At 40.4% G+C, this 27,382-nt stretch overlaps 1 protein-coding gene and 1 long non-coding RNA gene across 2 annotated transcripts in view; one reads left to right on the top strand and one right to left on the bottom strand.

Moving 5' to 3' along the window:
• The window catches only part of cebpz (CCAAT enhancer binding protein zeta), a 29,190-nt gene extending 1,908 nt beyond the window's left edge, over positions 1-27,282 (bottom strand). Inside the window, exons 1-14 of the mRNA XM_080200705.1 lie at positions 27,142-27,282; positions 23,292-24,814; positions 19,332-19,563; positions 17,230-17,461; positions 16,694-16,782; positions 11,965-12,018; positions 11,232-11,334; positions 8,849-8,917; positions 6,759-6,825; positions 4,705-4,802; positions 4,438-4,498; positions 2,207-2,400; positions 2,041-2,064; positions 1,847-1,933 (exon numbers count right to left, since the gene is read on the bottom strand). Of these exons, the coding sequence (XP_080056831.1) occupies positions 1,847-1,933; positions 2,041-2,064; positions 2,207-2,400; positions 4,438-4,498; positions 4,705-4,802; positions 6,759-6,825; positions 8,849-8,917; positions 11,232-11,334; positions 11,965-12,018; positions 16,694-16,782; positions 17,230-17,461; positions 19,332-19,563; positions 23,292-24,814; positions 27,142-27,282 (2,974 nt within the window). The remainder of the gene's footprint in view (positions 1-1,846; positions 1,934-2,040; positions 2,065-2,206; positions 2,401-4,437; positions 4,499-4,704; positions 4,803-6,758; positions 6,826-8,848; positions 8,918-11,231; positions 11,335-11,964; positions 12,019-16,693; positions 16,783-17,229; positions 17,462-19,331; positions 19,564-23,291; positions 24,815-27,141) is intronic.
• Positions 2,394-11,221, top strand: LOC145351096 (uncharacterized). Its single transcript, XR_013888320.1, has 3 exons — positions 2,394-4,104; positions 4,878-5,018; positions 10,826-11,221. It is a non-coding gene; the product is annotated as an uncharacterized LOC145351096 (long non-coding RNA).
• Positions 27,283-27,382: the final 100 nt, after the last annotated feature.

The raw sequence follows: 27,382 nt of genomic DNA, 5'->3' as shown, positions 1-27,382 counted from the left end.
CTGCTCTTTTAATTCCAGACGTTTCTCCTCCCCTCAACCTCATCTGGGAGTGCAAAGGAAAATATTTCTTAAATAAGTATCTCCTTCAGTAAATCAACCAATTAATCACAGTAGGGAATCTGGGATTCCCCTTCTTGTAGAGCTCAAAGTTAAAACACATGCTAAAATCAGCATGCTGTGGTTAAAACAATAAAAGCCAAATATTGTGGATGCTGGAAATCTGAAATAAAAATAGAAAATTCTGAAAAAGGTTTGCAGTCTAGCAGGATCTGAGAACAAAGGAAAGGAGTTAATGCTTTGCGTATTCCTCAGAGCTAAAGACAGAAAGAATATGATGGTTTTCATACAATTTAAGAGAGCCTGGAGGTCAGGGATAAGTAGGAGTTGTGAGAATTGACAAAGATTTTTGGACTTAAGACAAAGAAAATGTTAGTGATAGTGTTAAGGACTAAAGATGATGTTGATAGTGGCATAAAGGTAACATAACATGTCCACAGCAGGACAAATGTCAGCAACCTGAAAGCAAAACTTAACAAATGACAGATGGCACTGTGAGGTGGGGGACTGCTTTGGGACAAAAGATTTGGATTAAAGAAAGGAAGTCAAGATTAAAGCATTCAGTCTGAAGTTGCTGAACTCAATAGTGAGTCCAAAAGGCTATAAAACACCTGAAATGTTATTCTTCCAGTTTGCATTGGGCTTCAGTGGAACATTGTAACAGGCCAAGGACAGACGTGGACATGAAAGCAAGGTAATGAGTTGATGTGAGAAGTGACAGGAAGGTCAGGGTCATGCTTGTTTGCAAACTACGCAGTGCTCTGCAAAGAGGACACCAATCCTGCAGAGAAAACCCAATGGGAGTGGAGAATACAGTGGACAAAATTGAAAGAGGTACAAGTGAAACACTGCTTCACCTTAAAGGAGTGTTTGAGCTCTTGGACAGTGAGGAGGTAAAGGGGCATGTTGCGCACTTTGATTGCATGGGAAGGAGATCAGGTTGGGGGCAATGGAGGCATGTAGCACGTTGTTATGGAGGGAGCAGTACCTGTGGAATATTGATGAGATTGGGGGGGAGGGTTTGTTAAAATGTGTTTGTTGGTGGCAATGTTCTGGAGTTAGTGGAAGTACTAAACTTTTCCAAGATAGAAACAGACTATGAGAAGCTGAGCAATTATGGGAGGTGACTGAAGAGACTTTAAAAAAAACATTTTGTGGGCAGGCTTTTGAAGGTTGGCAATGGTAAGACATAGTACAGAGCAGAAAGCTTAAGACTCCCATCGACAGTTGAATGGGAATGTGTGTGTGGTATGCACAGCCACATAGAATTAGGAGATTGTAGAAGTACATGGTGAAGTTTTGGAATGTTGTATGAATGAAGAATAAGATTTTGAAACAAAATGCTGCAAGAAGGTAGAAACAAATAACAGGGAAATGTGATACAAGTGTAATACAAGATGCAGCTACTGGAATTTAGTATCAATTAAAGTTTATTTAGGATAGAACATGGAGAGCAGCAAGGAGTGATAGTGTGGTGACTTAGCTCAATTAGCCACAAGGGGACTGCTGCTCAATTTGGGAACTATAAATCAGCAATGATTCAACTTCAGATTGTCATCCACTGATTCTTAGTGTTTCCACAGTCAAATAACATATCACCAGGCTGTATGGATAAATAATATCTTGACACTTGTGAAAGCATAATGTGTGATTCAGAAGTGAAATTAGTGCTAGAGCAAAAATCCCACAGATGTTCTTCTAACCTTACAATAACCTAAAGATACAAATGTTTTACAAAGCAGACCAGTTAAATATACCAAAAGCTCAAATTCCAAGAGTAATTTTGTACCTGTAACAAATTTGGCAAAATCCAAGTCATTTCCTTTTTTCCGTTTAGCAGACTTATTACTTTTCTTGATTGCTGCACTGTCAATCTCTGTAACATGAAAAAGTATTATACAAGAGTATTTCTGGTTCAATGATTTGTATTGAAAAATCTGTTTACTGATTATAGATTTGTGCAAAGTTTGTAAATGCAGTTACCTTCAAATGCTTCATCATCAAGATCTGAAAATAAAGCAGATGTTTAGTGTGTATTCTCATTTATCAAATGATGGTGAACAATGATTTATAAGATTTTAATACATTCTGTGGAGTTCATATTGTAAATTAAGTTTTACTATAATATTGCAGCAAATGTGAATGGTACCGTGTGTATCATCATCTGGTTCATCCATGAAAACACCTCCTCCTTCTCCGACCACTTCCCCAAAATCTTCCTCATCCAAGCTTCCTAGTGATAGCTCTTCTTCATCCAAATCACCCATATCCTCATCATCTAGGTCTGAATTGTCTTGCTCCACAGGATCCTTTTCATTTTTTGATGATTTCTTTTTCATATTACTATGAAAATTGTGGACATTTGTTATAGAAGTTAGTAGCGTCTTATTTTCCACCATTGTCCACCAATAAGAACTGCATTGCTTTAAAATTATCAAATGCAAAAGCAATATCGTGGTTGTTTGTTTTTCCTCTCTAACCTTTGAAATATAATAAAACACACCTATGAATGCTATTGTATTCTGCTACCACACCACCAATTTCTCCTTTAGCACAGTGATACCCAACTTGCTGCCTCCATTCTGTATTGTGGATGCAGTGTCTTCACTGGCAGCGAGAAATTTAAAATTAATTGAATTAACAAGTTAGGTAAAAGAAACTGATCAAAACTGAAGTGGCTTTTAAATGATCAAGTTACAGTTATTGAACATATAAACTCAACCTTCTTAAAGAAATTCAGAAGAAATACTGTTAATGTAAGCAAGGAGGAAAATGGGTGAATTGGACCAAATTCATTGCATATACAAAGACAACAGAAATTTAAGCAAAGATCAGCATTAACTGTTGCATTAGCCATTAAAGCCACAAACTGGCAAATTGACATGCAGATCACTAACGCCAAATTATCATTATTTCTCATCCCTTATCCAGTAAGCATTTTCCACTGAAATTAAACATTTAATTGTGTACTGTCAACAAATCATTTATTTTCTCTTGCAAAAAATAGATTTGGTATTAGTGATGTAAGAAGCTGCTGTTACAAATGCTTTCATGAATATTTTACATGATTTCATGAATTTATGAAATTCTGGGTAAATTAAATAATCATGAAAATATTGGCTATTACAATGTAGCTTTAGCATTAAAAGTTGAAATGCTTTGATATCTAATGCTTTACGATATCAAAAGTAAGGAATGTTGGTGTCATCATAACAGTTTTGAAATTGCTTAATCCAGACTAATCACAGGCTCCACATTTGTACTAGTTTGCTTTTAATTTTTAGTCTACATTCTAGCAGCAATATAAAAAAGTCAAATATGGCAACCTTCTTCATTGGCAGGTCCTCAGCTGTGCCTTTCCTGACAACATATGAAAACTGAGTCTTTTACAGACACAGGTGAAAGCTTCAGAGGAACTGCGAAGCTCAATTTGTCTCTGTCCATTCATATTCATCTTTCCCAGGCCATGATGAGCAAGCCAGGAAGGCCATATCTCATGATCTGCACTCTCAAACTCAAATTGCAATTAAAATGCTTTGTGTAAAAAGCCCATGATAGACCATCTTGCCCCGTTGCCTACTGAGGGCCTTAAGTAGTCAATTAATGACATTTAAAGAGCTTCATTCCACTCAGCTGTGTGGATCTGTTGCCATGCTGTGTGCATGGTAGTTAAAATTTCATGCCCAGCATGTCAACTCTAGAGGAGGGGGAGGGGAGACCTTTGCTCAAAAGGTTCACTGTGCCTGATCAAACTTGTTGAGAACAAGCTCACTCCCTGCAAACTATTCTGTACCATTATTTAGTCTGTGGACTTGGGTTGCACTGTGATCTTGGGCCTCTGGTAACTGTTTTTCCTACAGCAGCCAATGCTTCCTATCTGGCGCTACTGAGCTCAAGAGTTGCAGGTCTCTGCTTGGCTGACAGGTCTTGATAGCGAGACTTCTGCCCACGAAGTCTCTATTCCAGGGCAAGACCTGGATGGCTTGTGCTTTGGCTGGCTTTCTAAAAAGAGGAAGCATAGGTCCTTCATTACTTCCAAGTTGGCAGGTGAGATCCCCAGCAGTTCATTAAGATTCTGCCTTTTACTCCTATTGTCTGTCTCTTTTACCTGTCAAACAATTTAAAACCCACATGCACTCTAAGTTTTGCTGATACTCTTGTGAAAAACCTCATTAAATGTTGCTAGAAGTCTAAACTTATAACATCCTGGTACTCAAGCACCTTCCATAGAGAGTTCAGAATCATTTGGTTAAAACTGACAATTCCCCAGTTTAAAATCAGAAGAATGGATCAAAACACTGTACACAGAAGGGTAAAATCTCTTCTGAAAAACAGGCAGTTTTTTTTTTAAATTAACTGTAAACTAGAAAACAACCTTACCTAGCAAAATCTAAGCCATTATCATTGAGTGTTTCAAAAGATTTTTCTCCTTCATAGAAATCTGAAATAGTAAAATGTACAAGATGAGCACAAAATGTTTCATACTTCACTTATGTTACTGTGAAATGTATTAACAGTACATTAATCGTTCTGACAAGCTGACATATTGCCTGCCAACATAATTTTACACATTACTTTAGGCAAAATTCTATTGATCAACAGCACATCTTCAAGATGTATTTAAATATCTGGTTTAATAATGCTTACCAAGCAGATGCTCAAACTCATCATCATCCACATCTTCCACATCTTCATTGTCTCCTCGGAATCGTTGTTTCTGTGACGCATTAAGTCTTTTGTAATATCTGAATAAAGTTAAAACCCAATAGAAAAATAAGACACTTTAGCTATCACAACTATTAATGTTGAATTTTATTTAGCTCTGTTGCCATTGGAATTGAAGAATTCAGATTCAGAACTGACCATGACCTAGTCTCTACATTCAACTTGCCCCAGCTGAAATTCTGGTTTAGATAACAGCCACAGGCTGAAAAATAGCTGCAAAGCCTACGTTGCTCATGGTAATTACAGTTTCTTCTGTTAGAGTTACACATATTAAGAACATATAGCTAATTTAAATAAGAAACTTTCTATGCTGTTTCATTAAACATCCTGTAATTCAAGGCGTGGTTCAGCAGGATGAGACATGTAAAGTAAGACAAATACAAAACAATGACCTGCCACCCAGGACAACAATCCTGGAAGAAAAATCAAGTTTTGTTATATATTGTTCTGTGGCAAGGATGGGTACTGAATGTGGGTGTTGTTAGCATGAACAAATGAAAAAAAACAGTATAAAGTCACAATGGATTCTCAGAATCCCTTAAGTGCAGAAGGAGGCCATTCAGCCCATTGAACCTACACTGACAATAATCCCACTCACCCTGATTTAATACTGATTTGTATTCTCCCATAGTATATAAACCAATGACTCACAAGCATCAAACTTATGCACATCAGAAATAAATTACTGCAAATGCTGGAATCTGAAACAAAAACAGGATATGCTGGAAAATCTCAACAGGTCTGACAGCTCCATTCTCTAACCAGATGCTAACGTTTCAGTTTGGATGACTCTTCGTCAGAACTGAAGAAGGGTTATCCAGACTTGAAACATTAGCTGTATTCTCCCTCCACAAATACTGTCACACCTGCTGAGATTTTCCAGCATTTTCTATAAAGGATACATCAGGACAGGTGACCAAAAGCTTGGTCAAAGGTATGGGTTTTAATGAATAAGAGAAGAATAGAGTTACTCAGGCACAGACAAAGGAAGGATTCACATCAATAGCATGGAGCAGGGTTTCCCCAACCCACGTTCTGCAGGTAGCAGGCCAAGCTGACGCATATAATTTGAAAAATGCTTTGAAGCTGTTTGTCCAATCAGATGGACAAGCTGGAAACAACACAAAATTAAAATTTTCAGAACAGAGCAACTGCAGACAGTGCAGTAATGGGAAAAGCTGGCGATTTAGTGGGATGGGAAGTGAGTCTTGGAGTGAGAGTGAGAGGTCTGAAAGCATGGCAAAGGGGAAAACAGGGCAAAGTTTGAGGTGCGAGGTGCAGGGTGCATGGGGATCACCAGCACATGAAAGAGGGGGTTCAGGGTTTGTCTTTGTGTGCTTGTGAATGAAAAACACGTATATACATGATAGGAGTGCGCGCATGAGAGAGGTGCATACCTCTCAAATCATCAAAATTTTTTTTGTGTTTAATCCTTCGACACAATGTTTCTCGGGGGTTCCATGAGTACTTGAGGTCAAAAGGGTTCTGTGGCCTAAAAGTTTGGGAAACTCTGGCATAGAGAATACATTAGATAGAAGACAGACGCGATGGGGAGATTTGACAAAAGAAATGTGGAATTTGACAAGATTTCAGATGTTTTCAAGTTGCAACATGTAGTTAAGAAATAAGAGAAGCAAAGATAGATTCCAGTGAGACATTAGAGAAGACAGTGCAGGGTTGGAAAGTCAAGCCACGACAGGAGATTCTCTAAATACAACCGGAAAGATAAGAATGGGACCAAATGAGGGCAATCTTACACAGTCAGACACCAGAGCAAAAGCTGCAAATCAAAAGGAATGAAGAGGGAGTGTGCACTGTGATCACAGTCTTTTCAACTTTTGGTTTCCCCCCATTACTCCTTGTAAAGCACTTCCAAGCAGCCTTGTTAAGGGCTAGATAAATGTATGCACTGTTGTGTACCAATTGACCCTTGTCAGGTGCAATTTCATGAATTTTAATAAGATCCAAATGCTTACCTGTGGAAAAATATTTCATCCACTGGGATCTGGCTCTCCTCACGTTCAATAAACCTCTGACTGTTCACTGTAAATATTATAAACCATATCACATTAACAGGTCTATAGAGTTCTATTCCAGACCCAGGACTACGAGCAAATGATTTAAAAGAAACATCAGAATGAGATTAATTTGCTATCTGAGAATAAAGCATGATTTCATGAGTTTAGCGGTGGCTTTAAAGATGAAGATAACAGATGAAGCATATTAATGCAGCAAAACTATATTTTAATCCATGTAGTTTCAGAAACATCAGATTTGCCTAAATTCAGCTCAGTTCAATGATATAACCTGCCATATTTTCTAATTTCAAAATGTTTCCAAATGTCCCATTCACTTTTGTTTATAAATGAGTATTTAGTATTTACAAACTAAATTTACAACTCACTCATGAGAAACATGATTTAATAATTGTTACAAACTATGACTTGACGTTGTGACCGACAAATATTTTTCCATGCTCCTTCCTCATCTCTACAATTAATCCATAAGAACATAAGAAATAGGAGCAGGAGTAGGCCAACTAGCCCTTCGAGCCTGCCCCGCCATTCAATAAGATCATGGCTGATCTGTCGTGGCTCAGTTCCACTTTCCCGCCCTCTCCCCATAACCCTTAATCCCCTCTCTTATCAAAAACCCATCAACCCGCGTCTTAAAAATATTTAGCGAGGTAGCCTCCACCACTTCAACGGGCAGAGAATTCCAGAGATTCACCACCCTTTGAGTGAAGAAGTTCCTCCTCAACTCCGTTCTAAACCGCCCCCCCTTTATCTTGAGGCTGTGCCCCCTAGTTCTATTATCCTTTCTGAGCGGGAAGAGTCTCTCCACCTCTATCCTATCCATCCCATTCATCATCTTATACATCTCAATGAGATCTCCCCTCATTCTTCTAAACTCTAACGAGTACAAGCCTAATTTATTCAGCCTCTCCTCATAGCTCAACCCCCTCAACTCCGGCATCAGCCTAGTAAACCTCCTCTGCGCTCCCTCCAAGGCCAAAATATCCTTGCGTAAGTACGGCGCCCAAAACTGCACACAGTACTCCAGCTGCGGCCTCACCAATGCCCTATACAGCCGCAGCAAGACCTCCCTACTTTTATATTCAATCCCCCTCGCAATGAAGGCCAGCATCCCATTCGCCTTCCTGACCACTTGCTGCACCTGCAAGCTGGGTTTTTGCGACTCATGCACAAGGACCCCGAGGTCCCTCTGCACCGTCGCCTGCTGCAGTTTTTCGCCATGTAAGTAATAATCCTTCCTACCATTATTCCTACCAAAGTGGACCACCTCGCACTTGCCAACATTAAATTCCATTTGCCATTTCCTGGCCCATTCGCCCAGCCTATCTAGATCCTTCTGCAGACTCTCCACACCCTCCGCACAATTTGCCTTTCCACCAATTTTGGTGTCATCAGCAAATTTCGACACCCTACACTCGGTTCCCTCCTCCAGATCATCTATATAAATGGTAAATAGCTGAGGCCCCAGCACCGACCCCTGGGGCACTCCACTAGTCACCATCCGCCAATCCGAATAGCACCCATTGACCCCTACTCTCTGCCTCCTATTTGACAACCAGTCCTCTATCCACGCTAACACCCTACCCCCAACTCCATGCCCCCTGACCTTCTGCAATAAGCTCTTGTGAGGTACCTTGTCAAACGCCTTCTGAAAATCCAGAAAGACCACATCCACCGGCTCTCCTCTATCCACCGCCCTAGACACATCCTCATAGAACTCCAGTAAATTTGTCAGACATGTCTTCCCTTTAACGAAACCGTGCTGCGTCTACTCTATCAAGCAGTTCCCCTCAAGATGCCTCGCTATTTCCTCCTTGATGACGGATTCTAACATTTTACCTACAACAGACGTTAAACTAACAGGCCTATAATTCCCCGCCTTTTGCCTGGCACCCTTCTTAAACAACGGTGTAACATTAGCCGTTTTCCAATCTTCCGGCACTTAACTACAGCACAAACAACAATGTAGTCTTTCCCCTTTCATCCTAATCATGGGGATTAATTTAACCAACCTATGTTTCATTAATTACCTGGCAACATGCGCGCATCATTCAGCAGAAGTTTGTTTTTAGGCTGCATCACAATGCTGTCAGTGTTTTCTGCAACAACAAAAAGACATTCTGTTAAAAGACTAAGCTACATCTAAGAATGTAATCAAATATAATATTATCACTATAAGAAAATAAATGTCTTAAGAGTTGCCTCTAAAAAATAAAGCAGGATAAAACTTTTGCTGTCCAGTGCCAAAAGAAAAATACGCATTAGGCTTCAAAATAGCTGACCATCTGTACAAAGTCTTTTGTAAGCACAAGAGCTTCAAAGATATAAACTGTCAAAAAAAAACCAAGATGAGAACTGTAAAATTTGGCTGAAATCTATGGGATCTATAACATAAAATTACTAATGTGATGTCAATTTAAGTCACTATTATTCTCATAGTTACCCAGAATATGTATTTTATACAGTTCCATCACAATCTCCCTGCTCTTATAGCCTATGTCTCAGCTAATAAAGTCATGATGTGGGTATGCCGGCGTTGGACTGGCGTAAACACAGTAAAAAGTCTGACAACACCAGGTTTTAGTCCAACCTATTTATTTGATAATATACTCACAAGCTTTCGGGGTTAGTCCCTTCGTCAGGTGAATGGAGAGTTCTGGCCTCAGACAGAGCATGTAAAGCACAGACAGTTTAGAGATTACTGATTAGAATGCGAATCCTTACACCTAACCTGCTGTTCAAGACCTGAAGTGGCTGATAATGTGAGTGGAAGGAGCACTGATCACAGTTTAAAGAGATGTGTATTGTCTCCAGACAGTACAGTAACTTGCCTGGGTTTGCAAAACCTCACTTACTGTACTGTCTGGAGACAATACACATTTCTTTAAACTGTGATCAGTGCTCCTTCCACTCACATTATCAGCCACTTCAGGTCTTGAACAGCAGGTTAGGTGTAAGGATTCGCATTCTAATCAGTAATCTCTAAACTGTCTGTGCTTTATATGCTCTGTCTGAGGCCAGAACTCTCCATTCACCTGACGAAGGGACTAACCCCGAAAGCTTGTGAGTATATTATCAAATAAATAGGTTGGACTAAAACCTGGTGTTGTCAGACTTTTTACTCAGCTAATAAAGGCCATGTGCCTTCTTAACCACCTTGTTTACCATCTACCTATACTGCTCCCTTCAGGGATCTTTGGATATGGGTTAGTCAGGGAGAATCCCATGTGGTGGCATGGGACCGAAAGGAGGATTCACATTGAGAGGGTGGCAGTAATTGAGAGGGTGAGGTGGTGAAGAGCGCCCTGTGGGAGGGGTGTCAATCTTGGTCTTTGCAATAATCACCCAGAAATTAGAAGATAATTTAACTTTTCTAACTTATTCTGGGTAACTATTTGTGTAACATAGCTGTAGTGATCTGAAGTTTGTGATTTAAGTCACATTTTTAGATGGTTTCTGGTGCAGGGCAATTACTCAGCGGCAGTTTGCACTTCTGAGGAGTTGCTGTGTAAACCCTCACCTGGGAAGTTCTGAAATGTATCCTTAAGCGCTGTGGATCTTAGAAATTACGGCCCATGTATTCTCAAGACTGTAGGTCAGAACACAGCACAAAGCATTTGGGTTTCCTTGTTTTGTTTAAGTTGTGATTTTAAAGATTATTTTCAAAGATTTTTCTTTCAACACTGACATCCATGTTAAAATTTATTTTATCTTAATTAAATACGTTCTTTATTTAATTACAACTAACTAGCTTGATTCTTTTTGTAAATTTTTTTTATTTGTAAATATTTGCAGGAACTAACTACAACAAAAAGTTAGGATAGATTTACCTACACTTAACTGTGAAACCTGAAGGAAATGAACATATCTATTATTATTTCTACATTATATACAATAGTAAAACACAAGACGTTTATTATTTGATCTGATCTTCACAGGTTGTTTATGTTTACAGAAATCTCATTTCAGATTCTGATCAATAGCGAATCCTTCTCCTCCTTCTTCAGGTATCATGCCTTAAGACAGTTTTGGTGACCATGGACTTCCATTGGATTGGTCCACGATTATGCTTGGCAAAGTACTGCATTGGTTTTCAAAATCATGAGGGGGTTCTGACCAGAAAAGTCTCCCGCTCTTACTGCCTGCTATCAGGCGCATTGGAAAGGTTTACAGACTGATAAAACTGCTTGGCCATATTATGAATTCACTTTCTACAACCATGAAATCTTGAAGAACCAGGAGTGCCTGACCCAAAGGAAAGGACATTACAACTGTGATACAAGATCTCTGCGCATTAGATATCACAATTAGTTAATCATTCATGGAGGTGGTATTGTTCAAGAAATTACTTGTAGAATTAACATTTTGCAATGATATATAAAACACTTTTTAAACAACAAAGACAGAGCCTACCTTTGCCTTTGTTCTGTTTGGGGTTTCTGTACACAAAACGATCAAGAAATCTCATTAATGTGAAATCCTGCAGAGGGTCGCCGGAATATTGGATTTGGTTACCCTACCAGAAGTCATACAAGTAACAATTTTACTTTTCCAACTTATAACAGGTATTATTTTCATAAATCCAATGTAACAAGTGGACAATGTTCATAAAATTGGTTTAAAGAGTAAACTGGCACCTGACAAAATCAAAATTGTAAAAATCATTTATAAAACAGTGTAAGCAAGAAAACATATCTATCAAAAATCTCTAAACAACACTATGGGATGGGGGAGAGAGCACAGATTACAAGCAGTGTTCTTGGGCCAAAATTCCAACTCCTAACCACTGTTAAGTCATCCTTAGCAAGAGGATTATACACAAACGCATTTAAACTGGATTGGACTTGCCTGCAGGATGATGTCCTGCAAATATAATGATTTGTCAACAAATACACAAGAATTGTCTTTTGGCTGATGCAGTAAGAGCTTTGGTGATCTATGGTACTGTACCTCAAAAACAAAATTGAAGGTGGTGGAAGGTGGCAGTTGGGAGATAAATACTGATTTGACAGTAGCAACTCTAACAACTATTCCAGGTGTTTTTTGCAAGGGAATTCCAAACTTAAAAAGTAACCGAATAACCATTTTGTTGGAGAAAGAGATAGGAAAAAAACAGCACATCTCATAATACATCTATGTATTTTACCTGCAGGATAGTTGTTGCAAAGAGTGCCACGGAAGGGTGGAAATGTTCACCCAACTGGGAAGAAACAACAAATTTAATAAATGCAAATAAACTTTAGGAGAAACTTTTCACACTTCGTTCATGCACATTTAGAAACAATTTCCACAACATTTAAAAAATAATTAAAAACTTAATAAATAAGTACCCCATGTTATTTATGCCTCAATAGAAATACTTGGAGAATTCTGAAAAACCATCTTTCCTGCACCGAGAACGCAACACTAAAGTCTAGAAGCTTTTCATTCAGCTTAGCAACAATTCTGACAAGTTATTTTGTTTACCAACTGAAGATCTATTTTTGTCGAATTTGTTTCTACAAGTTCCTTATTTAACCATTTCAAGTGTTCTCTTCCTATGAGTAGCATTCCAGTGTTTTTTTTTCTCTCATCAAATGCATCTTTCTTATGTTAAAGTTAATTCTCAATTGGCTAAGTATAAATTTTTCCTGTGCTAGTATTCAAACTCAAGCTTAAATGTGCTTCTGCTAATTGCTTTCAAGACTTCTCATGCTTTTTTGTAGGAACTTCTACTTTCTCTTGCTATTCTGAGTTTCATCTCCTAATATATGTCCTTGGAAATGTAATGTTTTTTCCAAGTTTTATTCCAAATGTATAACAATTTTCTTCAGCTCTGCAGTCTCTTTATTGTAACTCTGTGATGCCTCAAAATGCATTTGTTAAGATCTTGAATAGTTTGGTTCATTGGCATCTTCAGTGTCTCGTTTCCAAGGGTATATACTCAGCTTGAATCTTCCAATTCAGTTCTGATACAAATATTTTCCAACCTTATTTAATTTTCCTTTATACAAGATTTGTTTATTCTGCATTTCATCAGCTAGTTTTCCTTCAGTCACAGCCAGTTGTTAGCTCTGCACTGTGTTTACTGTTACAATTCCGGTCACGTGTATGGATTTCCAAAAAATATATTTTTGAGACTTTGAGAAAAGTCCTACCTATCTGGTGCCCTATGGTTTTATATTGTCCTTTTCTCTTTTACTCCACTGCAGGGTTTCCGTGTTCCTTTAAGTTACGTGCGCTCCACAGCTTGAAGATTAAAATATTTGGCAAAGCCTTTTAATATTTCATATTTAATATTTCAAAGCTGGTTGAGGATTCATCAGTGCACTGCATTTGGATTACTACATCAGCAGGTTCACAAAATCAGTATAAAAAGGCATTTTATGGATCTTTTCTGACTTTCTACTTAGATCTGATGTATTCCAGTAGATAAAGCTAATCTTTCCCAGGATGCACTTTTCCATCAGTTTGACTTATCCAAGAACCAAATCTGATTTGGAAGTTGGATATTTGATCCATGGTTAAAGAATTTAAGGGTGAGATTCTCTGCCCTCCTCTCACTGTTTTTATCAATGGCGGGAGGCGAGGTGCCATTCAATGGTTCAGGATCTTGTCTCCCATCACTGTCAATGGGAATTCCCACTAAATCCACCCCACACTACTGGGAAACCTGAAGTAGTAAGTGCCACCGGTAGGACCAGAGAATCTTTCTGGCATGAACAGCTGGAGAATTCCAGCCAGCCCACGTGCACATTCAGCTTTAAGAAACTGCAGAATTCCAAAACAGCACTGCTGTTCATGTCAAGACAAAGCATTTACTCGGGTTTGTTGGTATTGGTGGGTTCTGGCTACAATGGTGCTTGTGCTGAGCCTTAAGAACATTTTTAAACAATGCATGTACAAATCGACTAACTGGAGACTTCTCCATTCCAGCGCTATGTTTTAGGGTTGCAAAAATATTGAATCCTCACTCTTGTTAGTTTTTCAAGCTGATTCTTTAGTCGTGATTGCTCATTAATTAATTAACTAATTCCCCCTTTTTGGAGCGAGCTCAACTCTTAATTCAGGAATCTATTTTTTCCAAATGTTTTTAAGTGGCAATTTCTGATCACTGAACTATTTAAATGCTTTTCAGACTTGCTGCGTCCTGTAATTTAAAAGTTTTAGCTTATCCCTGCTTGGTTCTGCTAACTTTGCACTCTGGGAACTGAAGGTGAACTTCCTATGACATCCTCTGTTGCAGTGAGGAATTCTAAATTTCTGTTTTCCGCTTCCAAGACTTTCTTTGCAGCTTTTCCCCGGTGATTTTCCTCTGTGCATCTGCTTCTTGAGCTTTGATACCGTTGTTTAAAAAGGATAGCAGGGATAACCCGGGTAATTATAGGCCGATGAGCTTGACGTCAGTGGTAGCGAAGCTGTTGGAGAGGATCCTTAGAGATAGGATGTATGCGCATTTAGAACATAATCTCATTAGTGACAGACAGCATGGCTTTGTAAAAGGGAGGTCGTGCCTTACAAATCCGGTGGAATTTTTTGAGGAGGTGACAAAAACTGTTGACAAAGGAAGAGCCATGGATGTCGTCAATACGGATTTCTGTAAGGCGTTTGACAAAGTCCCTCATGGCAGGTTGGTGAAAAAGGTTAAGGCTCATGGGATACAAGGCCAGGTGGCTAGATGGGTTGAGAACTGGCTTGGCAACAGGAGACAGAAGGTAGCAGTGGAAGGGTCTTTTTCTAGCTGGAAGTCTGTGACAAGTGGTGTTCCGCAGGGGTCCGTACTGGGACCTCTGCTATTTGTGATATACATAAATGATTTGGAAGAGGGAGTAACTGGTGCGATCAGCAAGTTTGCAGATGTCACAAAGATGGCTGGACTTGCTGATAGCGATGAACAATGTCGGACAATACAGCATGATATAGATAGGCTGGTAAATTGGGCGGTGAAATGGCAGGTGGAATTTAATCCAGATAAATGTGAGGTGATGCATTTTGGAAGAAATAATGTAGGGGGGAGTTATACAATAAATGGAAGGACCATTAATAGTATAGAAACACAGACAGCCCTAGGTGTGCAAGTTCACAAGTCCTTGAAGGTGGCAGCACAGGTGGAGAAGAAGGCATATGGTATGCCTGCCTTTATAGGAAGGGGTATATAGTATAAAAGCTGGCATCTAATGTTGCAGTTGTATGGAACATTGGTTAGACCACATTTAGAGTACTGTGTCCAGTTCTGGTCGCTGCATTACCGGAAGGACGTGGAGGCCTTGGAGTGAGTGGAGAGGAGGTTTATCGGGATGCTGCCTGGTATGGAGGGTCTTAGCTATGAGGAGAGATTGGGCAAATTGGGATTGTTCTCCCTGGAAAGACAGAGAATGAGGGGAGACCTAAAAGAGGTGTATAAGATTATGAAGGGTATAGATACAGTAAACAGCGGGGAGCTTTTTCCCAGGTTGGATGCGAAAATCATGAGGGGTCACGGACTCAAGGTGAGAGGGGCGAGGTATAACTCAGATGTTAGAAGAATGTTTTTTTTTTACACAGACGGCTGTGGGAGACTGGAATGCACTGCCAAGTATGGTTGTGGAGACAGACATGCTAGGGTTGTTTAAGACTTACTTAGATAGGCACATGAGCAGACTGGAGATGGAGGGATACAAAAGAATATTCTAGTTGAAGATCAAGAGCCTCAAGACGTTCCTGGGAATTAACAGATTCCTATTGGCCGTCCAACAAATTTTAAGCTCACCTATCTCTTACGTTGGAGCTATAGGGGATCTTCCATTAATGTCTGTATAGTCTGTTGTATGTTTTATTGATGTCTCCTTTTTACATTCACAGGCGATTCGGTCTGCCTTGTTGGCCAACAAGGGGCATACACATGGTGGGTCGTGCGAGGGCTGCTCTTGGATGTTGCTTCAAGAGTTGCCTAGTGCTTCATGTCCGTTAGTGTACGCTTAAACTGGACCAATTGACGGGCAACACGACAGCTCAGTGACTAACACTGTTTGCTGTGCAGTTACAGGGACCCGGGTCAGATCTCCGGCTTGGATCAATGTCTGTGGGAGTTTGCACATTCTCCCTGTGCTTGTGTGGGTTTTCTCTGGGTGCTCCGGTTTCCTCCCACACCCCAAAAACATGCTTTTAGGCTGATTGGTGTCAATAAATTGTCCCTAAATTGGATCTCCCTTAATCTGGCGCACATATAATTCCTTAAATTTGCACCCCTTTATCGTGGAGTCCACAAGAGGTAGACAAAAGTAGTAGGTAGAAAAAAGACTTGAATAAGGCACTCACTGAGTGTCAAAATGGGCAGCGCGGGCTTGTAGGGCCAAAGGGCCTGTTTCCTGTGCTGTGCTGTTCTTTGTTTGTTCTTCAGGACGTAATGCTTCTTTGAACTTTTCTTTTGTTTGGCAGGAATTTAGTTTATCTCCACATTTTTTGCAAAGTTTTGTGTTTTTCCATTTGCTACTGCTATGTTATAGCATGTCTGATATCATTTAGTAAGTCTCAAAAAAGTCTTCATAATCTTAAGTTGGTTAGCTTATCAACTGCATACATACATTCTGCAAAGGATTCAAGCTGGAAGCTGTTTCCACGCCTGTTCACTTTCATAGCTCTGTCCAACACTAAACTGGCTCTGAGGTGCGGGTCACGTGTTCTCTTACATTACTGTGTCGGCAGTAGTACTCAGTCCACGTTAACCCTCTGTGTGCGAAGCTTAAGCTACCAACACTAGGTGTAGGGAGTTACTTATAACTGTGGGTTTGCAGAGTTGATGTCACAAGTTTTTTGATTACAAATGAATGATCAAGTACTTAAAGCTCTTTCTTTTAAGCAAGATTATCACTGTGCACATAACTGATAATATTTAAATCAAGAAAAATGTATTTTACCTGTTTCAATTCCCAGAGGCACGTGTGGTCTGCTCCACAAGCAAGTGGATTTCTGTGGAATGGGTCATAGTTTCCCAGAGATTTTCCACCTAAACAAAGAGCACAGCTTAATAGAACTAGCAACACTATGCATAATAGCATTTCATGTCAATAAAGCTTTTTTTTTACTGAAACAACAGCCAGAATATTGTTTTTTTCTAAGATAAGGTTTTAAATTTACAAGTGAACCTCAACATACAGGAGTCTGAGTTTTATAAATAGAGGCATATGGTACAAAAACAAGGAAATATGGTGAACCTTTATAAATCACTGCTCAGGCCTCAGCTTGAATAGGCCTCACCAAGAGGGCAGAGGAGACCTCAGTTTAATATCTCACTGGAAACAATAGAGGTTGGAGTTAGGTGGAGCTAGGAAAGGGATGGGGGGTGGTATGCCGGGCTGGGAGGGGAATACTTGTGTTAGATATAGCAATATAAAAACAACCTTGCAACTGAGGAAACTTTGCCTCATAGTGGCCTATTTAAATAGTTTATCACCTTGATTTTTGTGGTGCAACCATGATCCAGATGTTGTTGATTCTGTTTTGATATCTACAATAGTATTATGTACACCCATTTCTTGTCCTTCGGCGGTATCTCCTATGTCAGCATTTAAAGATTTTTCCCCTTCATCTTCTGCATTCTTCATTATTTCTTCATCAAGATCTTCAAATTTCTCTTCCTCATCACTGTTATCAACGTCTCTAAAATGTTCTTCTTCATCCAATTCCTGAGCAATGATAAGCAATAATAAGCAATGATTTATTCATTAACATCACTGATATTGTGAGGACATTATTTTTTCTGATGAAACAACTAACTTGCAGAATGCGGTGCTGGGGCCTCAGCTTTTTACCATTTATATAGATGATCTGGAGGAGGGAACCGAGTGTAGGGTGTCAAAATTTGCTGATGACACCAAGATTGGGGGAACGACAAATTGTGCAGAGGGTGTGGAGAGTCTGCAGAAGGATCTAGATAGGCTGGGCGAATGGGCCAGGAAATGGCAAATGGAATTTAATGTTGGCAAGTGTGAGGTGGTCCACTTTGGTAGGAAGAATGGTAGGAAGGACTATTACTTACGGGGCGAAAAACTGCAGCAGGCGACGGTGCAGAGGGACCTCGGGGTCCTTGTGCATGAGTCGCAAAAACCCAGCTTGCAGGTGCAGCAGGTGGTCAGGAAGGCAAATGGGATGCTGGCCTTCATAGCGAGGGGGATTGAATATAACAGTAGGGAGGTCTTGCTGCAGCTGTATAGGGCATTGGTGAGGTCGCAGCTGGAGTAGTGTGTGCAGTTTTGGGCGCCGCACCTGCGCAAAGATATTTTGGCCTTGGAGGGAGTGCAGAGGAGGTTTACTAGGCTGATACCGGAGTTGAGGGGGTTGAGCTATGAGGAGAGGCTGAATAAACAAGGCTTGTACTCGTTAGAGTTTAGAAGAATGAGGGGAGATCTCATTGAGACGTATAAGATGATGAATGGGATGAATAGGATAGAGGTGGAGAGACTCTTCCCGCTCAAAAAAGACAGTAGGACTAGGGGGCACAGCCTCAAGATAAAAGGGGGGCGGTTTAGAACGGAGTTGAGGAGGAACTTCTTCACTCAAAGGGTGGTGAATCTCTGGAATTCTCTGCCCGTTGAAGTGGTGGAGGCTGCCTCGCTAAATATTTTTAAGACGCGGGTTGATGGGTTTTTGATAAGAGAGGGGATTAAGGGTTATGGGGAGAGGGCAGGAAAGTGGAACTGAGCAGCGACAGATCAGCCATGATCTTATTGAATGGCGGGGCAGGCTCGAAGGGCTAGATGGCCTACTCCTGCTCCTATTTCTTATGTTCTTATGTAATATCTGCAGGAACAGAAGATCGCTATTACAAATATCAATGTTTTTCCTAACCCCTCTTGAAGGTGCCGCCCATACTAGAGTTATGGCTCCATAATTGGGGGGAGGGAGGGTGGTGTGGTGGTGGAGGGTGGCTTGCCTTTGTTTAGGACATTAGACAATGTGTCAGTGAAGCACTATCGCCTTGATAATTTGGTTCTCATTTATTATTCCTGCACATCCCACTGGGTTTATTTGAGAGACATCAAGAATGGAACTCCTCCAGGCCCCTTGAAGCTCTCCAGTGTACATTACCTAATTTGATGCAGTACAGGAATTGTAACTGGGACTTTTTATCCTTAATACATTAAGCCTCTAGACTATATAGAGAAGCATACTATTTTTAAATTACATAAACCTATATCCTAGGTGAGGATTAAAATACTCATGCCCTGGGACTTTTAGAATAAACCTTATTAATTATCCACAATATTTTCAAATTCTGCTTGATCCCGTTTCCTAAAATACTAAAACACCTGATTCCTCCAGTTTTATCAGACAAAATGTTAATCGTTTCAGTTACATCAAATGCACTTCAAATTAGTACTTAAATCGGCAATTGACTGTAACACCTAGCTCCACTCTTGGATTTTTTTTGACTTAATTCTCATTGACTCGCACAAAAAAATGCTACATCGTTAACGAGGGCTGTGAATAACATTTTTGATATCAAAAGGGGAAACAATAGTACGAAACAAAATTGAATGATATAATAGGAGTTACCCCATATTCCTGTAACAGGACTCGGATGCCTGGCTTCAGTTTCAAAATCTCAGAAATAAGATAGAGAGCTCCACATATAAATGCTGGCATCTGGCCAGAAGAGGCCTGCAAGATCCGTTTTATAAATGCCTTAACACGACGAAGCACAACATCAGACTTCAAAGACTTGTACAACAAATTCAGAAACATGGCTTGCTTAGAACATTGTGCCAGTCCTGGATCCAATAGTTTCCTGTATACAAAAGGCAAATGATTTTTTATTACACCAGATATAAAAATACTTAAATGTTTGATTCATGCATATTTAATGATAGAAGAGGCACAAAAGGCCATTTCACCCACTTGGCCATCAGTGCTAGCTTCACACTGGAACTGTGAACAGTGAGTAATGTTGAAAAAAGGGACAAGCTGTCAAAGCTTTTCGCCCTGCACTCATTAGGCTAGCTTGCAAGAAATGATTAACTGTAATGGGGGGAACAACAATTTATACTGCAAAAGAGAGTGCTGACTGGTTGGCAAATGGACCCTGATTAGTAGTGGCACTGCCATGGAGAATGCAGCTTGGAACTGATAACTGTCCAGCTTTGCTCAAATTCAAAAATAGCATAACGAAATGATAGAATAGTGAAAGCAATACCCAATGCTTTTGTAACATGGCAGGTTGACTCATAATTTGTCAACACATTGTGTGGGAATGAATTTTCTAAGCTTTAGTTTAAAGAAGGCACAAGGATGTGGGCATGTTCCTTTCTGTCTGCAAAGGACAGGGCCTTGTGTTTGTGAACATGTGGCTTCTAGCATGCAAAGTGAGCCACTCTGCAAACCTGACTGACAATCTTAAATTGGTTTTCAGTGTAATTCAGAGAAGTGGTGACCACTTTAATTGGAGTAGCAACTTCAGCAGAAATTTTGAGCTCACGTGAATCATACCTGCATCAAATGTATAATTCACTCAAACAATAAATGCTAGAATCCGTCATCAAAGAAGAAACAGCGAGGCACTTAGAAAAGAATGGTTTGATCGAGCAGACGCAGCATGGATTCGTGAAGGGGAAGTCGTGTTTAACGAACTTATTGGATTTCTATGAAGATGTGATTAGTGCAGTAGACAGAGGGGAACCGGTGGTTGTGGTGTTTTTAGATTTTCAAAAGGCGTTTGATAAGGTGCCTCATAAAAGGTTGCTACAGAAGGTTAGGGTGCACAGAGTTGGGGGTAAGGTGTTAGCATGGATAGAGGATTGGTTGTCTAATAGGAAGCAGACAGTTGGTATCAATGGGTGCTACTCTGATTGGCGGTTGGTGACTAGTGGAGTGCCGCAGGGATGGGTGCTGGGGCCTCAGCTATTTACCATTTATATAGATGATCTGGAGGAGGGGGCTGAGTGTAGGGTGACAAAATTTGCTGATGACATAAAGATGAGTGGAAAAGCAAATTGCGTGGAGGGTGTGGAAAGTCTGTAGAGGGATCTGGATAGGCTGAGCGAGTGGGCGAGGACCTGGCAGATGGAGTATAATGTTAGCAAGTGTGAGGTTATCCACTTTGGCAGAAATAATAGTAGGAGGGATTATTATTTAAAAGGCGAAAAGCTGCAGCATGCTACGGTGCAGAGGGACCTGGGGGTCCTTGTGCACGAGTCACAAAAACCCAGTCTGCAGGTGCAGCAGGTAATCAAGAAGGCGAATGGAATGTTGGCCTTTATAGCGAGGGGATAGAACATAAAAGTAGGGAGGTTTTGCTGCAACCGTACAGGGTAGTGGTGAGGCCGCAGCTGGAGTAGTGTGTGCAGTTTTGGTTGCCGCACTTGCAGAAGGATATATTGGCCTTGGAGGGAGTGCAGAGGAGGTTCACTAGGCTGATACCGGAGATGAGGGGGTTGGACTATGAAGAGAGACTAAATAGACTGGGTCTGTACTCGTTGGAGTTTAGAAGGATGAGGGGGGATCTTATAGAGACGTATAAGATAATGAAGGGGACGGATAGGGTAGAGGTAGACAGATTCTTCCCACTTAGAAAGGATAGCAGGACTAGAGGGCACAGCCTCAAGATAAGGGGGAGGGGGGGGCGGCAGTTTAGATCAGAGTTGAGGAGGAACTTCTTCACTCAAAGGGTGCTGAATCTCTGGAAATCTCTGCCCGTTGAAGTGGTGGAGGCTACCTTGCTAAATATATTTAAGTCACAGGTAGATAGGTTTTTGATAGACAAGGGAATTAAGGGTTATGGGGAGAAAGCGGGAAAGTGAAACTGATCCACTTCAGATCAGCCATGACCTTATTGAATGGCGGGGCAGGCTCGGAGGGCTAGATGGCCCACTCCTGCTCCTATTTCTTATGTTCTTAATAAAGTATAAACCATGAATTTAAGAGGAAACTATACCAAATGTAACAAAATGTTGAACAAAACTTATTTTAGCTAGAAAACAAAAAAGCTAAAAATGTTTAAAATATTTAAAGATATTTTTCAAAGCATGTTCATGAAAGTGAAGGCAGTTTTTCAAATATGATCCAGATAATTCAGTTACTAATTGTTATATCATAACGATCCTATCTTTGAATTCCACCATTAAAGTTTAAAGTTAGCAGTCGGAGTGCTGTGAACCAGGGAATGATTTAGACAAAGAATATCTTTGCTGTGTTTTATTATCTTTCTTATACTTCAATACTTTTATTTGTTTGTTTAATAAAACAGAGGTCTGAGTGCTCAGTGCTTCTGCAAACACGAGCCCTCAATTTATGTTACGAAACTCCAGTGATGTTGTGTTCCAACTTGAAACACAGGTTTCATATAATGTATCATTTTTCTGGATATTAGTGAAAAATTAGCTTTGCCTCACTCTTCCTGCAATATATTGCTTTTTCAACACCTCATGTATCTAAACTGCTTCCTGGCCCACAGCTTTATCAGTTGCAAAGAAAACTGTTTCCTATTATATCTCTTTCCTTCATTTCCCTTAGATGCCACCTAGACATAGCATCCTAACTTTACATGACATAATTTATACGGAGGGTGGTGGGTATCTGGAACGAGCTGCCAAAGGCAGTAGTAGAGGCGGGTACAGTTGTCTTTTAAAAAAGCATTTAGGCAGTTACATGGGTAAAATGGATTTAGAGGGATATGGGCCAAATGCAAGCAATTGGGGCTAGCTTAGTGGTAAAAACTGGGTGGCAAGGGCAAGTTGGGCCGAAGGGCCTGTTTTCATGCTATAAACCTCTATGACCTTCTACAAAAACATGGTAATTGTATCTGATTTCTTGATAAAACCAGATTTCTTAAGCGTATTCCTGCACATGAATTACGTCAGATACATCCACATGTTGTACAAGTTAGATGGAGGCAAGTTAAAAATAAATAAAAGTAATGAGTCATTATTAACTAATTATATTCTCATTAAGTTGACAGATGTTGCTGTTAGCAAACAGTACTTCATCCAAGGTCACCAGGTCTTTTCTAGAACAGGTATAGCATATTGGGGGGTGTGGGAGTTTGCTGGAAGCATAGAGAAAGATCCTTTTACTTTTTACTTTACCTTAGCTTCACGAGCATGCCTACTCCAGCAATTGTTATATATCAATTTGTCACATCAGCTAAATCTATACACCCCAAAGTGGATGAAGGAAAAAGAGAGTTTGGAGTTTATACAGCGATTGTCAACAGAATAGAATCCATCAAATATTTCCCTCTAACTCTGGAGTGTTTCTCCCTCCACAGATGCTGTCAAACCTGCTGAGTTTTTTCAACATTTTCTATTTTTACTTTAGTTTAAAAGTCTAATATCTAGGAATTGAACACAAGTTGAGAAGTACAAATGCACTGACTGTACCAAGTTGCCGAGGAATATCGTTTTTCTTTTAAAGTGAAAATTGTAATGAATGCTGTTGGAACCCAGTAATTTCCATTTGCCAACTTGTGCTGAAGAGCAGTGTAACAGTGGTGAAAAATACTTACTGACAAGTAAATTTTACCTGTAGAGCGCTACATAATATCGATTGGAAATGGCTTGTTGAGACTCCATCACCTGAAATAGTAACATTAGTGCTTGAACACTTGTGGTGAAGTTCACAACATGGACAACCCTGAACAAAGCATCCATTTGTTCCATTATCTTTTCATCATTCGTCTTGGCGTAAGGAAAAGCCCGATTGACACCTGTCAGCAATGCACTTAGCATTTTGGAGTCTAATTCTTTCTTTTTAACATAGGTGTGGAAAAACGTAAAGTAAACAGCTATTAGCTTTCCAGCCAGATCGCTCTCTTCATGGCTCAAGACCATTTGGTTAAGAAAGCAAATGGCGTAGTACTGAGTTTTCGAACTAATGTTAGGTCTGAACAGAAGTCGCTCAACTTCACAGCACACAATCAGTTTCATATTGGGATGCTTATGGAGCAAAGTTTCCAAAAGGTAGGAGGCTTTTGTGGCCAATTTATATTGTGGGTCTCCTAATTTATTCACTAACTGGGTCAGCAGGGCTTTCTCTTGCTCTGGCTTATTGCACAGGATCTCATGGACTGTTGCCAAGGCACGAGCTTTGGTTGCCTGCACATTGTCACGGGCCAAAGTTTCTAACGCCTGCACAAATTCTGCAAAATTATGCTTCAAATGGTGTTCAAAGTACCACAATATTAATCGCTTGTCTCGGACATCTTTGTTCCCACTAGCAAGCTTCTCTAGGTTTTGAAAAGGACGCTGGGAAAAGGTTTGTAGTTTTCTATTGTCTGGAAGGAGGTCAGAGATCAGCAGTTCTGTTAACGTGGTCAAAGCCATTAAGCATTGCCGCCGATTTCCCTTCTTCTTGATTTGGTTGATTAATCCCTCCACAAAATCTAGAGTATGTACTGGAGCATCTTGAATCATAAGTGTCATAGCTGCCATTCTATCTGCTAACGTGCCTGTTGTGACCACAGTTTTCATCCATGTTGAGTTTGCTCCTTTTTGTATATTTTTCTTACTCTTGTACAGATTGGTCTCATGTTCATACAGCTGTTTAGCTAAATTCCTATACTGTGCGACCAATGATTCATCTTGTGGTTTAGAACTGTGCTCTTTGGTATATTCTGCATCATACCACTTTCCTCCTGGTTTTATCAATAAGTATGATTTGGGTTGAAATTCAAAGGTGACCTGTTGTTTGGATTTCCTGCCAGATAACCCAGATGTACTAGATACTTCATTATCCTGAATGAGATTTTTCTTTCTATCCTTTCTTGGTAGTTCCTTTTGTTCTTTTCTATCTTGAAGTTTCTCTTTTAGTCCTTCATTCTTTTTATTCTTGCCTTTCTTGTTAACTTTCTCTTTCTCCTTTATTTGGTTTTCTTTTTTAGTGCATTCTTCATTTTCTTCCTGCAGAATGTTAGAATATTTGCTTATGCCAAGTTTATTGATGAAAGCTTCTAATTCACCTTCTTTCAGGTCATCTATTGCTGTCTTTTTTCCACCATCAACTAGTTCTTCCTTATCATTTATGGAAAACAGCATTACATAGTCAGCCTGTGGAGGGATGAAATAAGATTACATAGGAGCAATATCACATATACAAATATATATGGAATACAAAGCAACATGCAATTTTTAAAACACAAGTTGCAGCCTATCAATTGGGGTAATTGGAGTACAAAGACAAGGAAATTATGATAGACCTTATGATAGAAATTATGATAGATTAGTATAAAATACTGGTCTGGCCTCAACTGCCAGTTCTGGTCATTGCACTTTCAGAAGGATGTGAGGACATTAGAGACAGTGCAGGAAATATTCACAAGAATGGCTCTATGAATAAGGAACTTCAATTACGGAGGTAGATTGAAGAAGTTGGGACTGTATTTCTTGGTAAAGGTTGAGAGGAAATTAGATGGAGATATTCAAAATCATGAAGGGTCTGAACAGAATAGGTAGTGATAAACTGTTCTTATTGGTGGAAGAATTGAAAACCAGAAATTGGCAAAAGAAGCAATGGCAACACGAGGAAAAATATTTTCATGCAGCGAGTGGTTAGGAATTGCAATGTACTGCCTAACAAAGGCAATCAAGGTTTTTGAAAGACAGTTAATTTGATCATACATTTGAAAAGGAAAATTTTGCAGGGCTACCAGGAAAGGGCAGAGAGTAGCACTAAGTGAATTGCTCCCTCAGAGGGCCAGCACAGATACAACAGACAGAATGGCCTCCTTCTGTGCTGTGACCATTTTATCATAAAAACGCTCACATTTCTGTAACACTTTTCAAGACCAGACATTTCAAAGTGTTTTACAGTCAATGAAGTACTCTTACGGCATAGTCACTGTTATAACATGAAAAACACAGCAGCTGATTTGCACATAGTAAATGCCCATAAACAACAATGAATAGCTAATCTGTTTTGTGATGTTCTTGTGAGATATACATTGGCAACAAGAGGAATATTATCCAAAGAATATCTTAATATTAACCTAAGAGGTCAGACAGGACCGCTCCTATCCCAAAGACAACATCTCCAACAGTGCAGCACCTCCTCAGCATGGAGCCTGCTGCGTGTCTAGATTGTTGTCTGTCAAGTCCTGGATGATGCGGCTACAAAAAGGGCAGTATGGTGGCAGAGGGAGGCATAGTGGTTAGCACTGTTGCCTCATTGCCAGGGACCAAGGTTCAGTTCTGGCCTTGGGTGACTGTCTGTGTGGAGTTGGCACATTCTGCCCGTATCTGTGTAGGTTTCCTCCTGCACGCCAAAGATGTGTGGATTAGGTTGGATTGGCCATGTTAGATTGCCCCTTAATGTCGAGGGATTAGCAGGGTAAACACATGGGATTATGGTGATGGGACCTGCGTGGGATGATTGGTGGTATGGGCTTAATGGGCCAAATGACTGCTTTCTGCACTGCAGTGATTGTACTTTATGCAAAAGGACCATGTATCAGCATGCACAAGCATGAAGTTTCTATGGGGAAGGTGGCTTCAGAATATTGAATTTATTGAATCAGCCAACAATCAAAATGAATGGCAGAGCAGGTGCAAAGGGCCAAATTGTTTATTTCTGCTTCTACTTTCTGTATTATGTTTCTATGTAATGTTGGTGTCCTGGAATGCAGACCTCAACCTAGTCTAGAGGCGAGACTATTACTGCGGAACTTTTATTTATTTGTATCACAATTAGGCTTACATTAAATCTGCAACGAAGTTGCAGAAATCTAGTCACCACATTCTGACGCCTGTTCAGGTACACTGAGGAAGAATTCAGCACAGCCAATGCAACTTACCAGCACATCTTTTGCACTGTGGGAGGAAACTGGAGCACCTGAGGAAACTCATGCAGACACAGGGTGAATGTGCAGACTCCACACAGTGACCCAAGCCAGTGAATCAAACCTGGGTCCCTGGCGCTTTGAGGCAGCAATGCTAACCACTGTGCCACCCCAAACACAGTAAGAAGTCTCACAACACCAGGTTAAAGTCCAACAGGTTTATTTGGTAGCAAATGCCACTAGCTTTCGGGGCTTTGCCCCTTCGTAAAGTGATGTAAGCACAAAGCCCCAAAAAGCTGGTGGCATTTGTTACCAAACAAACCTACTGGCCTTTAGCCTGGTGTTGTAAGACTTCTTACTGTGTTTACCCCAGTCTAACGCCTACACCTCCACATCATGACCACCCCCAACACTGCAGGAATAGCAAATACGTTAGTGAAGGCTCGACACTAAAGTATTTCAAGCTTCCCGTGCGGTTGGTTGACTGGTGACTAGCGGGACACAAGCAACAGCACGTGTATAGAGGCACCTCTCCACCCCAGGCAACCCTGACGCGGGCATATGACCCTTTTCCTTCCCCTCTACCCACCCCCTTCTCACCTTGGTCCCTCCGAGCTGCCGCACCACATCGAGCGTGAACTCCTCATTCACTTCTTCAACGTCGCCGCGCTGCGACTCATCCTGGCTGCCCTCTTCCCCGTCCGAACCTTCCAGAAGCGGCTCGAGCTCCTCCGCCGCCATCTTGTGAACGGCTGTGGGCCTAGTCCGGGGGGAGGGGGTTGTCCAAAAAAAACCAGAAAACTGGTTTAAAAAAAAATCAAACCCTTGCGAATAATAAATG

The sequence above is a fragment of the Carcharhinus amblyrhynchos genome, chromosome 12 (assembly GCF_965287045.1).
Source record: "Carcharhinus amblyrhynchos chromosome 12, sCarAmb.v2.hapA, whole genome shotgun sequence".
NCBI lineage: Eukaryota > Metazoa > Chordata > Chondrichthyes > Carcharhiniformes > Carcharhinidae > Carcharhinus > Carcharhinus amblyrhynchos.
This window is presented reverse-complemented; position numbering and strand designations above follow the sequence as displayed.